General features: G+C 41.6%; 1 protein-coding gene across 3 annotated transcripts in view; it reads left to right on the forward strand.

The window, feature by feature from the left end:
• Positions 1–232: 232 nt before the first annotated feature.
• The window catches only part of HPRT1 (hypoxanthine phosphoribosyltransferase 1), a 68,587-nt gene continuing 54,665 nt past the window's right edge, over positions 233–14,154 (forward strand). For 2 of the 3 annotated variants that reach the window (XM_058441498.1, XM_032757643.2), the window contains exons 1-2: positions 233–409; positions 13,237–13,343. In XM_058441498.1, coding sequence (XP_058297481.1) covers positions 383–409; positions 13,237–13,343 — 134 coding nt within the window. In that variant the 5' untranslated portion in view covers positions 233–382. Of the gene's footprint in view, positions 410–9,140; positions 9,355–13,236; positions 13,344–14,154 lie in introns of all 3 variants that reach the window. The other variant, XM_058441499.1, reaches the window with a different exon arrangement.

The following is a 14,154-nucleotide window of genomic DNA, read 5'->3' on the forward strand; positions in this document are numbered from 1 at the left end:
GAAGCAACGCGGACGGCTGTAGGTTTGGGAATCTGGGCGCCCTCTGAATAGGAGACTGAGTGGGGAGGGAAAGGGGCTTCGCTGGGGGAGCCTCCGCTTCTTTTGGGAGAAAATTACCACGGCTACCTAGTGAGCCTGCAAACTGGTAGGCGCCGGCGTAGGCGCGCGGGCGGGGCCGGGGGCGGGGCCTGCGGGGCGGGGCGGGGCGGGGAGAGGGCGGGGCCTGCTTCTCCTCAGCTTCAAGCGGCTGCGACGAGCCCTCGGGCGAAGCTCTCGGCTTTCCCGCGCGGCGCCGCCTCTTGCTGCGCCTCCGCCTCCTTCTCTGCTCCGCCACCGGCTTCCTCCTCCTGAGCAGTCAGCCCGCGCGCCGGCCGGCTCCGTTATGGCGACCCGCAGCCCTGGCGTCGTGGTGAGCAGCTCGGCCTGCCGGCCCTGGCCGGTTCAGGCCCACGCGGCAGGTGGCGGCCGGGCCCTGAGGCGCGGGGTCCGCAGTGCGGGCTCGGGCGGCCGGGCCCGGGGAACCCCGCAGGCGGGGACGGCCAGTTTCCCGGGTTCGGCTTTACGTCACGCGAGGGCGGCAGGGAGGACGGAATGGCGGGGTTTGGGGTGGGTCCCTCCTCGGGGGAGCCCTGGGAAAAGAGGACTGCGTGTGGGAAGAGAAGGTGGAAATGGCGTTTTGGTTGACATGTGCCGCCTGCGAGCGTGCTGCGGGGAGGAGCCGAGGGCAGATTCGGGAATGATGGCGCGGGGTGGGGGCGTGGGGGCTTTCTCGGGAGAGGCCCTTCCCTGGAAGTTTGGGGTGCGATGGTGAGGTTCTCGGGGTACCTCTGGAGGGGCCTCGGTACGGAAAGCGACCACCTGGGAGGGCGTGTGGGGACCAGGTTTTGCCTTTAGTTTTGCACACACTGTAGTTCATCTTTATGGAGATACGCATGGCCTCATTGAAGCCCCACTACAGTTCTGGTAGCGGTAACCGTGCGTATTTGACACACGAAGGAACTAGGGAAAAGGCATTAGGTCATTTCAAGCCGAAATTCACACGTGCTGGAATCCGGATTCCATGCTGACCGATGCCCCAGGATATAGAAAATGAGAATCTGGTCCTTACCTTCAAGAACATTCTTAACCGTAATCAGCGTCTGGTATCTTGGCTCCACCCTCATTGGTTTTTTCTTGTTTGTTGAACCGGCCAAGCCGCTGGCCTCCCTCCTCAACCGTTCTGATCATGCTTGCTAAAATAGTCAAAACCCCTGCCAGTTAAATGCTTTAGCCTGCTTTATTATGATTATTTTTGTTGTTTTAGCAATGACCTGGTTACCTGTTGTTTCTCCCACTAAAACTTTTTAAGGGCAGGAATCACCGCGGTAACTCTAGCACATAGCACAGTACTTGGCTTGTAAGAGGTCCTCGATGGTGGTTTGTTGAATGAATACATTAAATAATTAACCACTTGAGCCCTAAGAAAGAAGCGATTCTATTTCATATTAGGCATTGTAATGACTTAAGGTAAAGAGCGGTGCTATTAACGGAGTCTGACTGGGAATCCAGCTTGTTTGGGCTATTTACTAGTTGTGTGGCTGTGGGCAACTTACTTCCCCTCTCTGGACTTAAGTCATTTTATGTGTATCTGAGATGCTGGCTACCTCCTGGAGTTATTGAGAAGATTATAAGACAGTCTTTGTGAATAAACAACCCTTGCGTGGTCCCTGGCAGGGAATAGTAATAATAGCCATCATCATGTTTACATACATAGTCCTAATTAGTCTTCAAAACAGTCCTGTAGCGATGGTATGATTATTATCATTTTACAGATGAGGAACCTTTGAAGCCTCAGAGAGGCTAACAGACATACCCTAGGTCATACAGTTATTAAGAGAAGGAGCTCTGTCTCGAACCCAGCTCGCTCTCTCTCGAGTAATACCAGTTAAAAAATAGGCTGATAATAGGTACTTAAAAAAATGGTAGTAGCTGTTGTTTTTATTCAGTTGCTGAGGAAAAAAATGTTGATTTTTCATCTCTAAACATCAACTTACTTAATTCTGCCAATTTCTTTTTTTTGAGACAGGGTCTCACTCTGTCACCCAGGATGGAGTGCAGTGGCGCAATCACTGCTCACTGCAGCCTCGACTTCCTGGGCTCAGGTGATTCTCCCCAGGCTCAGGGGATTCTCCCACTTCAGTCTCTTGAGTAGCTGGGACTACAGGTGCGCACCACCATCCCTGGCTAATATTTGTATTTTATTTTATTTATTTATTTTTTTTTTGAGACGGAGTTTCGCTCTTGTTGCCCAGGCTGGAGTGCAGTGGCGTGATCTCGGCTCACTGCAACCTCTGCCTCCCGGCTTCAAGCGATTCTCCTGCCTCATCCTCCTGAGTAGCTGGGATTACAGGCGCCCGCCACCATGCCTGGCTAATTTTTTGTATTTTTAATAGAGACGAGGTTTCACCATGTTGGCCAGGCTAGTCTCGAACTCCTGATCTCAGGTGATCCACCCGCCTCGGCGTCCCAAAGTGCTGGGATTACAGGCGTGAGCCACTGCGTCCGGCCTAATATTTGTATTTTTTGTAGAGATGGTGTTTTGCCATGTTGTCCAGGCTGGTCTTGAACTCCTGAGCTCAAGCTATCTGTCCGCCCCTGCTTCCCAAAGTGCTGAGATTACAGGCATGAGCCACCGTGCCTGGCCTAGGTAGATGCTTTTAGCTTTGGGGTGTGATACCTGCCCCAGTATACATTGAATTTAATTATTGCTAGAGCTGGCTGGCTGTTAGTTTTCTTTTAACATAAGATACTCATTGTTTTTAGTTTGCAAATCCCTCTTCCTTTTTAAAAAATTTCCTTCCCTTAAATTGTTTGCATGTTAGCAATAACAAATGCTTCAGTGGTGCTATGTGCTAGATACTCTTCTAAGCCCCGTTATGTATATTAACTAATTTTTTAAATTATGCAAATCAGAGAGGTTAAGTAACTTGCCCAAGATTACCCAACAATACTAGGATTTGAACCTAAGTTTGTCTCACCCCAGATTCTGCTCTTAATCTCTAAACTTTTAAGTTAGTAGTGACAATAGTAGATATTTATTGAATACTTAACTATGTTTTAGGCGTTGAAGTAAATATTTTGCAGGCATTATCTAATGTAAACACCCTAAAGTTACATAACAGGTACCCTTTAGGTAAATAAACACTAGTATGACCTTGGAGGCACAGATAGTTGAAGTAACTTGCCCAATATCATTTACATGAAATTGGCCCTCAAATGTGTCTGATACAACCCATGCTGCTTGTAACTATCGTTTTAAACTGCCAGGGTAAACTTGGACACACTTGAGCTAAGAAAAAGCTTTTAGATTTTTGCAAATTAATGTGAAAGATATATTTTATGTGGATATAATATCTTCTAAATTTCAGGGATGGTAGTCCTAGAAATGTAATCCTGCCCTAGCCGAGCTTACCCTGCCAATAATTTTTTACAGAATTGGTAAAACGGAGCACTTTTTTTGTCCTTGGCCACACTGTTATCAACAGGGTGTAGATTGACATCAGTCTGTAGGTGTAAACCAGAATTACTCTTTGTGACCACCAGGAAATAGAGCAGTTCAGTTCAGGGGTTTCTTTCTGTGAATTTAGCACTGTGACCTGCATACTACAAGTCTACTTTGTTTTCTATCCATTGTTTGTATCTGGGTATTGCAAAAGGTAGGAAAAGGACCAACCAGATCAGCAGAGAAGAGGTGCCTTGGAGTTTTCTTTTACTTTTCTGAAGTTCATTAGATAGTAACTAGGCCATGTCATTTTACTCCCTCGTAGTGAAGATATATTGAAGTTATACTGGTATACTCTTCTACCTTTCTGTAATTTTATGTTGTGTAGATTTGATAAAATTTATGTGTCAATCACCACCATTAATATCAATATTGAGCCTCAATTCTTATTTTCCTGCCCAGTGGCTGCCAAATTACTAACATTTACAATAATTCACTACTACTAAGATAATTTACTAGTTCAATCACATACTTCAAATTGTTATGGAACTACTGTCTTCAGCATTGTGCTTCTGATAACTGATAAGTATAATTTTTTTTTTGTCCAGAGTGAACATGTCTATTCTTCCACTGTGCACACTAATAAAAGGAAAAATTGTAATATTGGGTAAATTCATGTCCTTACACTTATAGTAGTTATGAGCCCATGTCCCTAGAATGGGTAATAATTTATCCCTCCGTTGGTTGAATAGTCAAGAATGCTGATTTTAATTCTTCTAACAGCTTTATCCCTCAGAAGGGAAGACAAGCAAGTTATATATGTAGTTTATTTGTAAGACTGATATGAAATTGGGAGATGAATCTACTATTAGCTTTAATTATTTTTACATTTAGGAATATTGCATCAGTAACTCATAATTTTGGTTTTCTGTTATCCTGAGTTAACACAAATTATCCAAGGAGATGGCAGATCATCTGCTTTGAGGTTTTTTTTTGAGAATTTTAATGTATCTGAATATAAAAGGTAAAAATATGCCAACTAGCAATTTCTGCCCATTCCAGAAGTTTGGAAATGTTACTGATTACTAGGAATAAAATAAAATGTGGTTTATCTATTGTTGTACCTCTTTTAATTCACATAGCTCATTTTTTTTTTTTTTTTTTTTTTTTTTTTTTTTGAGACGGAGTCTCGCTCTGTCACCAGGCAGGAGTGCAGTGGTGCAATCTCGGCTCACTCCAGCCACCGACTCCCTGGTTCAAGCGATTCTCCTGCCTCAGCCTCCCGAGTAGCTGAGATTACAGGCAGGCGCCACCACGCTCAGCTAATTTTTTTTTTTTTTTTTTTTTTTGAGACGAGTCTCGCTCTGTCGCCCAGGCTGGAGTGCAGTGGCGCGATCTCAGCTCACTGCAAGCTCCGCCTCCCAGGTTCAGCCATTCTCCTGCCTCAGCCTCTCCGAGTAGCTGGGACTACAGGCGCCTGCCACCACGCCCGGCTAATTTTTTAAATTTTTAGTAGATACGGGGTTTCACCGTGGTCTCGATCTCCTGACCTTGTGATCCGCCCACCTCGGCCTCCCAAAGTGCTGGGATTAACAAGCGTGAGCCACCGCACCCAGCCAGGCCCAGCTAATTTTTGTAGAGACAGGATTTCACTGTGTTGGCCAGGATGGTCTCCATCTCCTGACCTCATGATCTGCCTGCTTCGGCCTTCCAAAGTGCTGGGATTACAGGTGTGAGCCACTACGCCTGGCCCACATAGCTCATTTTTAGACTCACTTCCATTAAGTCTTGTTTGGACCCACGAACATCGTCTTTTTTTTTTGGAGATGGAGTTTCACTTTTGTTGCCCAGACTGTAGTGCAATGGCGCGATCTCAGCTCACTGCAATCTCTGCCTCCTGGGTTCTAGCAATTCTCCTGCCTCAGCCTCCTGAGTAGCTGGAATTACAGGTGCCCGCCACCACGCCCAGCTAATTTTTGTATTTTTAGTAGAGACGGGGTTTTACCATGTTGGGCAGGGCAGGGGTGATCCGCCCACCTCAGCCTCCCAAAGTGCTGGGATTACAGGTGTCAGCCACCGCATCCGGCCAACATGTCTTTTTTTTTTTTCCTTTTTAACCACAAGGAGACTTAAGCAATCCTTGTCACAGATGATGAATTGATGTTGCAAGTATTGTCTTAGCTTGGATTAATTTTCTTGCTTACTGTAATTTTAGATAATATAGCTTTGTAATTAGAGATTTTATGTGTAAACCACAAAAATGTTTACATGAAGGCCATTATTACAGATGTGACATGCATAATTATTAGTAATTTGTATGTTTACATGGGCCATTCTGGCAAAAAATTATGAAGTTTTAAAAATTAAAAAAAATTGTAATGCCAGTTTTACTGGAAAGTAAAATTATTTCAGTAATCAATTATAGCAAAAGTATTGATTTTCATTCTAGATAAAAGTCAGAATGAAAGGTAATTTCTCAATACTCTTTCATATTAATAAAAGTACCTGTAGCGATTTTTATCATTCACAAGTAAGTTAGAATTTGAGAACTGTGTTCTAGATCTCTGAGGAGATGCAGTCAGATTTCTGAACTGTCTCAGCAAATGGTAAGTAACTTAGAGCTAGTAATTAATAACCTGTCCTTTGATTTCTGGTTCAGCCAGAAATGGCCATATTTGGGAAAGGCAGATCTGGAGAGTAACCACATTTTCTCATTCGTTTACCACTTCTAGGCCCCTCTATAGCTCTCAGATATTTTGGGGTTGAGCCCTTCCCCGAAGCCATACAGGACCTTTTTTTGTGATCTCTTCTAGCCATTTTTATGTTGGGTGCTTGTTATGGACTGAGCATTTATGTCCTCCCCCACCCCCCATACCTTTTTTGAAGTCCTAACCCCCAGTGTGATGGTATTTGGAGACAGGGCCTTTGGAAGGTAATTACAGTTAGAAGAAGTCAGGAGGGTTGGGCCCAGGTCTGATTGGATTAGTGCCCTTATAAGAAAAGACACCAGGCTGGGCGCAGTGGCTCACACCTGTAATTCTAGCACTTTGGGAGGCCAAGGTGGGTGGATCACAAGATCAGGAGTTCGAGACCAGCCTGGCCAATGTAGTGAAACCCCGTCTCTACTAAAAATACAAAAATTAGCTGGGTGTGGTAGCGGGCTCCTATAATCCAAGCTACTCGGGAGGGTGAAGCACGAGAATCGCTTGAACCCGGGAGGTGGAGGTTGCAGTGAGCCCAGATTGTGCCACTGTACTCCAGCCTGGGTGACAGAGCAAGACTCTGTCTCAAAAAAAAAAAAAAAAAAAAGACACCAGAGAGCTTGCTAGAAGAGGTCATGTGAGCACACAGTTAGAAGACCTTCAAGCCAAAGAAGAGGCCTCAGATTGAAACTTACCTTGCAGATACCTTAATTTGGGACTTCCCAGCCTCTAAAACTGTGAGAAATAAGTTTCTGTTAAGTCACTCAGTCTGTGGTATTTTGTTATGGCAGCATGAGCAGGTAGTTGTTCTTTCCGAAGGTGTTGATAATAACCACATGCAACACCAAGTCACAAATAATAAAACAGATGTGACTTACATTCATACAGAAAGTTGGGCACTGCCATTGCCTTGTTGGTTTAGACAGCTGTGCTAGTTCAGTGGCAGAAAGGTGCTGGTCTCCTTTACTCAGTTTACAATCTAGGCAGTAGAATGTAATCACTGCTTTAAACTTGATACTGCTTAGGGAGAGAATCATTGGTGCTGGGTAACTTTGGGTTGTAGGTTTACTTTTTGTGTATATATAACTGTTTTTGGTAAATCACAAGTTTGTGGGCTTGTCGAATTAGATTTTGGTACAGATTATGAGCTTTATTATGCTATACAGTTAGTTGTATGTATATATGCCTTTCCCACTGGATTATAAGATCTTTTTTTTTTTTTTTTTTTTTTTTTGTGATGGAGTCTCACTCTTGTCGCCCAGGCTGGAGTGGAGTGCAGTGGCACAATCTCGGCTCACTGCAGCCTCCACCTCCTAGGTTCAAGCGATTCTCCTGCCTCAGCCTCCCAAGTAACTGGGACTACAGGCACGTGCCACCACACCCGGCTAATTTTTTATTTTTTGTAGAGACTGGGTTTCACCATGTTGGCTAGGCTGGTCTTGAACTTCTGGCCTCAGGTGAGCCACCCACCTCAGCCTCCCAACGTGCTGGGATTTACAGGCATGAGCCACCACACCCAGCTATAAGCTCTTTAAGGGTTGTAAATTTATAGTCATCCTTGTGCTCTCCTGCAAATTCTATTGCACAGTGCCTTAATCAAGGTAGATGCTGAATGCATTTTTGTATAATTGAATATGTTGCAATCCCCAACTCCCTCCAACTGTTCCTGTCAAAGCAGCCACTGGATTGTTAACTAATCCATATTAGATGGGGTTAATTAATATCAGATGGGACAAGGAAGGGATAATAAGATTATAGGCCACCAAGTAGATTTCTGTCTAGCTCTTATAGAGATTGAGTTTATTGGACCTGTTTAATAGGAAGTTTTGGTGTTTGGGATGATTAAAACTGAGGTTCCTATTTATTGAATTATACCTATTTATATTATTTCATATCAGTGGTCCACATGCAAGTGAGGCTTCTGAGACAGAGTTTGAGTTCTCTCTTAAACTACCATAACACTTAACCTGTATCTTTTTTTTTTTTTTAGACGGAGTCTCGCTCTGTCACTCAGGCTGGAGTGTAGTGGTGCGATCTCGGCTCACTGCAACCTCTGCCTCCTGGATTCAAGCAGTTCTCCTGTCTCAGCCTCCCTAGTAGCTGGGATTACAGGCCTGTGCCACCATGCCTGGCTAATTTTTTTTTGTATTTTTAGTAGAGACAGGGTTTTACCATGTTGGCCAGGCTGGTCTCGAACTCTTGACCTCGAGTGATCAACTTGCCTTGGCCTCCCAAAGTGCTGGGATTACAGGCATGAGCCACAGCGCCCAGCCGTCTTTTTTTTTAAATAGCAGTTTAACACTGTTCACGGTTGCTCATGTACATGTCATGCCATCTATTACACTGTAAGTTCTGTGAGGGTAGCTGTATCAAATTTATCTAACTCTCTCTAGTATGCATAACATAGTAAGTATTCAATAAATATTTGCATATTAGTGATAAGGATACAGGTTCTGAATAGTGGGTCCTTACCATTTAAGAATTAGTATTTGATGGCCTGGCGCGGTGGCTCACGCCTGTAATCCCAGCACTTTGGGAGGTCGAGGCGGGCGGATCATGAGATCAGGAGATCGAGACCATCCTGGCTAACACGGTGAAATCCCGTCTTTACTAAAAAAATACAAAAAAATTAGCCGAGCGTGGTGGTGGGTGCCTGTAGTCCCAACTACTCGGGAGGCTGAGGCAGGAGAATGGCGTGAACCCGGGAGGCGGAGCTTGCAGTGAGCCAAAATCGCACCACTGCACTCCAGCCTGGGCGACAGAGCGAGACTCCGTCTCAAAAAAAAAAGAATTAGTATTTGATATTTGATCATTAAATATGAATTAAGAGGACTTCGACTTTTTGTTAAATGTCAAGCTGGGAAAAGTTGTCATTTAAACGAATTGCCTCTTATTTAATTTCGTCTGATGATACATTTTGTTTTTATTTTGTAAAAAATTATTTTTTTTCTTTTTAGAGACAGGGTTTTGCTCTGTTGCCCAGGCTGCTCTCGAACTTCTGACCTCAAGCAATCCTCCTGCCTTAGTCTCCCAGAATGCTGGGATTACAGGCGTGAGCCACCTCGCCCGGCCTTGTATTATGATACATTTTGAACATCTACAAGTAGACTTAGTATAATGAACCTGCATGTACCCACTGCCAAGTTCTGACAACTGTCTGTCTATAGCCAAGTATGCATTTCTTAAATTAGAATCCCCCCAATATACCCAAATATATATATATAGTAAGTTGTAACAAAGTTGTGAATTCATACCTAAAGTATCTCAAGTGATGCAAGTTTTATGAATTTTTGTTTATGCCTTTTGGGAAGAGTTGTATTGATAATTTTTTTATGCTTAAACCATAAATCTTTCAAAAAAACAAAATCTAGGATACAATAAAACAAACAAAACAACTTCTTGACATAAATATGGTATGTAAATCTGTTTTGATTGGAAATCAATTTGTTATATTGACAGAATTCCTATTTTAGAATACATCTCTGCTGATCTGTATGTATTCTTAGACTGCATATCTGGAATGAACTCTGGGCAGAATTCACATTGGCTTCATTTGAAATAAAGAAGACTTTTCAAATTCTTAGTCCATCTGCAGAACCTGTAGCCAGGCACTGAACCATTTTGATAGATGCAGTAGTCATTATAAGTGTATATTTCAAGGAGTTCTGGCTGGGTCCTAGTTTATGCTTGTGGCAGAAGCAGTGAGTAACTGGGAGGAAGTTGGTGAGTAAGCTTCAAGGAAGAAGTCGTTTTTAGTACTCTGGATCTTCCTGATTTTAAAGCACTACAAAATGGTGCATTTTCATTCTTGTCAAGTGATAACAGATATATTCTGATGAGCCTGAAATGAATACATATTGTATCATTTTTATAATATCAAGGTTTGTATTTTCCCAAAACTTGAACTAAATTTCAGTTCATAAAATTTATAAAATACTTGTTGTAAAATATTTTTGGAATGTTCACATAGGTGACACACAAATGTCCCATTTTCATTCTTTCTATAGTAAATATGTTCTGATACGATGTGAAGGTTTAGCAGATGCATCAGCATTTAATCCTAGAGGATCTGACATAATCTTTTCCCCCAAGAATAGAAATTTTTTCTGCTTATGAAAGTAGTACATGTTTGTTTAAAAACAAATCAATATTGACTTCTGCCCGCTGTATAGCACTATGCCTCCACCTGGCCATGACTAGGGGCATGTCCTGGTCCATCTACCTGAAAATGTTTGCAGCCAGCCTCCTGGCCATGTGCACAGGGGCTGAAGTTGTCCCACAGGTATTACGGGCCAACCTGACAATACATGAAGTTCCACCAAAGTCTGAAGACTCAGAACTGAGCTTTGGGGACTGAAAGACAACACAAATCTCAAATTTCTCAGCACCGGAAACCTCAAAATATAACTGAATTCCATAAATAAGATTTTAAGTCTTAAATATGTATTTTTAAATGTATTAAAAGTCAAGCTGCTTGTACTTAAGCACCTAATACAATGCTTAGGTTGTAAAAGGAGATGCTCAATAGGTACTAACTGATATATTGAGATTTAATTACGGTTTGACCAATATTTCTTGGAAACTGCCAAAGCTTATATCATCAGCTTCTTGAATGTGATTTGAAAGGTAATTTAGTATTGAATAGCATGTGAGCTAGAGTATTTCATTCTTTCTGGTTTATTTCTTCAAATAGACTTTGAATATAATGGTGAATGGGTATTATAAATTAACTAATAAAAATGACATTGAAAATGAAAAAAAAAAACAAATATTAAAGTGTAGAAAGTGACCAGGCGTGGTGGCTCACACTTGTAATCCAAGCACCTTGGGAGGCTGAGGCAGGAGGATCACTTGATCCCAGGAGTTCAAGACCAGCCTAGGCAACATAGCGAGACTTCGTCTCTAAAAAAAAAAAAAAGAGAAAAAAAATTTTTTATTTAAAAGTGTAGAAAGTGTCAAGACCCCACTTCTTACCATTATTTGGTATATTTCTCTATACCCACCCACCCTTCCTCCTTACTCCCTCCCTCCCTTCCCAATCTTTGTATCTTTTTGTATTCTGATTTTTTGTTTGTATATTTTGCTTTAATTTAATGTATCCTTTAAAAATTTCCCATACGTTTTATATGTATATATAAAAACATATGCTGCCAAAGATAATTTACAAGAAAGACCATTGAATTTTTTTAAAAAGTGGTATATATTCATTGAAAAAAATTTAGAATATATAGCAAAGCAATAAAGAACTAAATAAAATTGCTGTAACTCTTCTTTCAAAGGTAATTGCTTTTATGGTTTTGTTGTATTTTTTTCTGCATATAGGTACATATATAGTATTTATAAAGCTGTACTCATAGTACATTTTCACATCACAGGTACCATATCAGTGTTATTAAATATTTTGTATGCCAGGGGCTAGACATACCAAGACAACCAATATGTGGTTCTGCTTAAATAATATTAGAGTATCTTTTGTGATGACACTTCATGAGTTGACTGTAATAATCTTAGACTTCTAAGAGTTTGGGTTTTCAAAAGATCACTTAGCTTTTTTGGGTGATTTTTCCCCCCTACTGTGAGATGAGAGAGGCTGTTTAGATTTGGGATTGGGGTAGGGGGAACAGCAGTTTTTCTTTTCTTTTTCTTTTTTACTTTGTGGTAGGGTATTGCTGTGTCACCCAGGCTGGAGTGCAGTGGTGTGATCTTGGCTCACTGCAATCTCCACCTCCCGGGCTCAGGTGATCCTCCTGCTTCAGCCTCCCCAGTAACTGGGACTACAGGCGCGTGCCACATGCCTGGCTAATTTTTGTATTTTTAGTAGAGATGGAGTTTCACCATGTTGGCCAGGCTGGTCTCTAACTCTTGACCTCAGATGATACGCCCACCTGGGCCTCCCAAAATACTGGGATTACAGGCATGAGCCGCTGCATCAGCCAGCAGTTTTTCTTGTGGTTTTTTTTGTTGTTGTTGTTTTGTTTTGTTTTGTTTTGTTTTTGAGATAGGGTCTTACTCTGTTGTCCATGCTGGAGTGCTGTGGTATGATCGTAGCTCACTGCAGCCTCAAACTCCTGGGCTCAAGTGATTCCTTCTGCCTCAGCCTTCCGAGTAGCTGGGACTACAGGTATGCACCACCATACCTGGCAAATTTTTAAAAAGTTTTTTGTAGGGACGGGGTCTTGCTACATTCCCCATGTCGGTCTTGAACTCCTGGCCTCAAGCAACTCTCCTGTCTCAGCCTCCCAAAGCACTGGAATTACAAGTGTGAGCCACTACACCATGCCAGTTTTTCCTGTTCAGTGTGATATTTTATCTTGTTAGACCACAGTGTGTTAAAATTTGTTTTACTGAATTTTCAAACATAACTCAAAAGTGGAGAGAATAGTATAATGAATACCCGTATGTTCATCACTTGTGTTTAGAATATTATTAAATATTAAGATTTTGCTGCATTTGTCTTAGCTCTTTAAAATTTTTCTTTTTTTCTTTGTGACCTAAAGGAAATTCCATATCATATCACTTTACTTCTACATTCTTGACTAAGATGACTAAGACATATAGTTATATCTATATTTTTTTTGTTTGATTGTTTGTTTTTTTTGAGACGAAATCTCGCTCTTGTCCCCCAGGCTGGAGTGCAATGGCGCCATCTCAGCTCACTGTGACCTCTGCCTCCCAGGTTCAAGTGATTCTTGTGCCTCAGCCTCCCAAGTAGCTGGGACTACAGGCATGTGTCACCATACCCGGCTAATTTTTTTTGTATTTTTAGTAGAGATGGGTTTTCGCCGTGTTGCCCAGGCTGGTCTCGAACTCCTGAGCTCAGGCAGTCTGCCTGCCTCAGCCTCCCAAAGTGCTGGGATTACAGGTGTGAACCAACCCACCTGGCCTGTTGTTTTCTTATATAATTCATTATCATACCTACAAAGTTAACAGTTACTAATATCATGTTATACCTAAATTTCTCTGATAGACTAAGGTTATTTTTTAACATCTAAATCCAATCAAATGTTTGTATCCTGTAATGCTCTCATTGAAACAGCTAAATTTCTTTTTCAGATTAGTGATGATGAACCAGGTTATGACCTTGATTTATTTTGCATACCTAATCATTATGCTGAGGATTTGGAAAGGGTGTTTATTCCTCATGGACTAATTATGGACAGGTAAGTAAGATCTTAAAATGAGGTTTTTTACTTTTTCTTGTGTTAATTTCAAATGTCAGCAGCTGTTCTGAGTACTTGCTATTTGAACATAAACTAGGCCAACTTATTAAATAATTGATGCTTTCTAAAATCTTCTTTATTAAAAATAAAAGAGGAGGGCCTTACTAATTACTTAGTATCAGTTGTGGTATAGTGGGACTCTGTAGGGACCAGAACAAAGTAAACATTGAAGGGAGATGGAAGAAGGAACTCTAGCCAGAGTCTTGCATTTCTCAGTCCTAAACAGGGTAATGGGCTGGGGCTGAATCACATGAAGGCAAGGTCAGATTTTTATTATTATGCACATCTAGCTTGAAAATTTTCCATTAAGTCAATTACAGTGAAAAACCTTACCTGGTATTGAATGCTTGCCTTGTATGTCTGGCTATTCTGTGTTTTTATTTTAAAATTATAATATCAAAATATTTGTGTTATAAAATATTCTAAATATGGAGGCCATAAACAAGAAGACTAAAGTTCTCTCAGCCTTCTGTACACGTTTCTTCCCAAGCACTGGCTATGCATGTATACTATATGCAAATGTGCATATATACATTTATATTTTAACATATGAGTATAGTTTTAAATGTTATTGGACACTTTTAATATTAGTGCGTCTAAAGCTATCTAACATATTTTAAAGGTTGCATAGCATTCTATCTATGGAGATACCATAACTGATTTAACCAGTCCACTATTGATAGACACTATTTTGTTCTTACAGACTGTACTAGAAGAAACATTCTTTTACATGTTTGGTACTTGTTCAGCT

The sequence above is a fragment of the Hylobates moloch genome, unplaced genomic scaffold (assembly GCF_009828535.3).
Source record: "Hylobates moloch isolate HMO894 unplaced genomic scaffold, HMol_V3 SCAFFOLD_7, whole genome shotgun sequence".
In the NCBI taxonomy this organism is placed as follows: Eukaryota; Metazoa; Chordata; class Mammalia; order Primates; family Hylobatidae; genus Hylobates; species Hylobates moloch.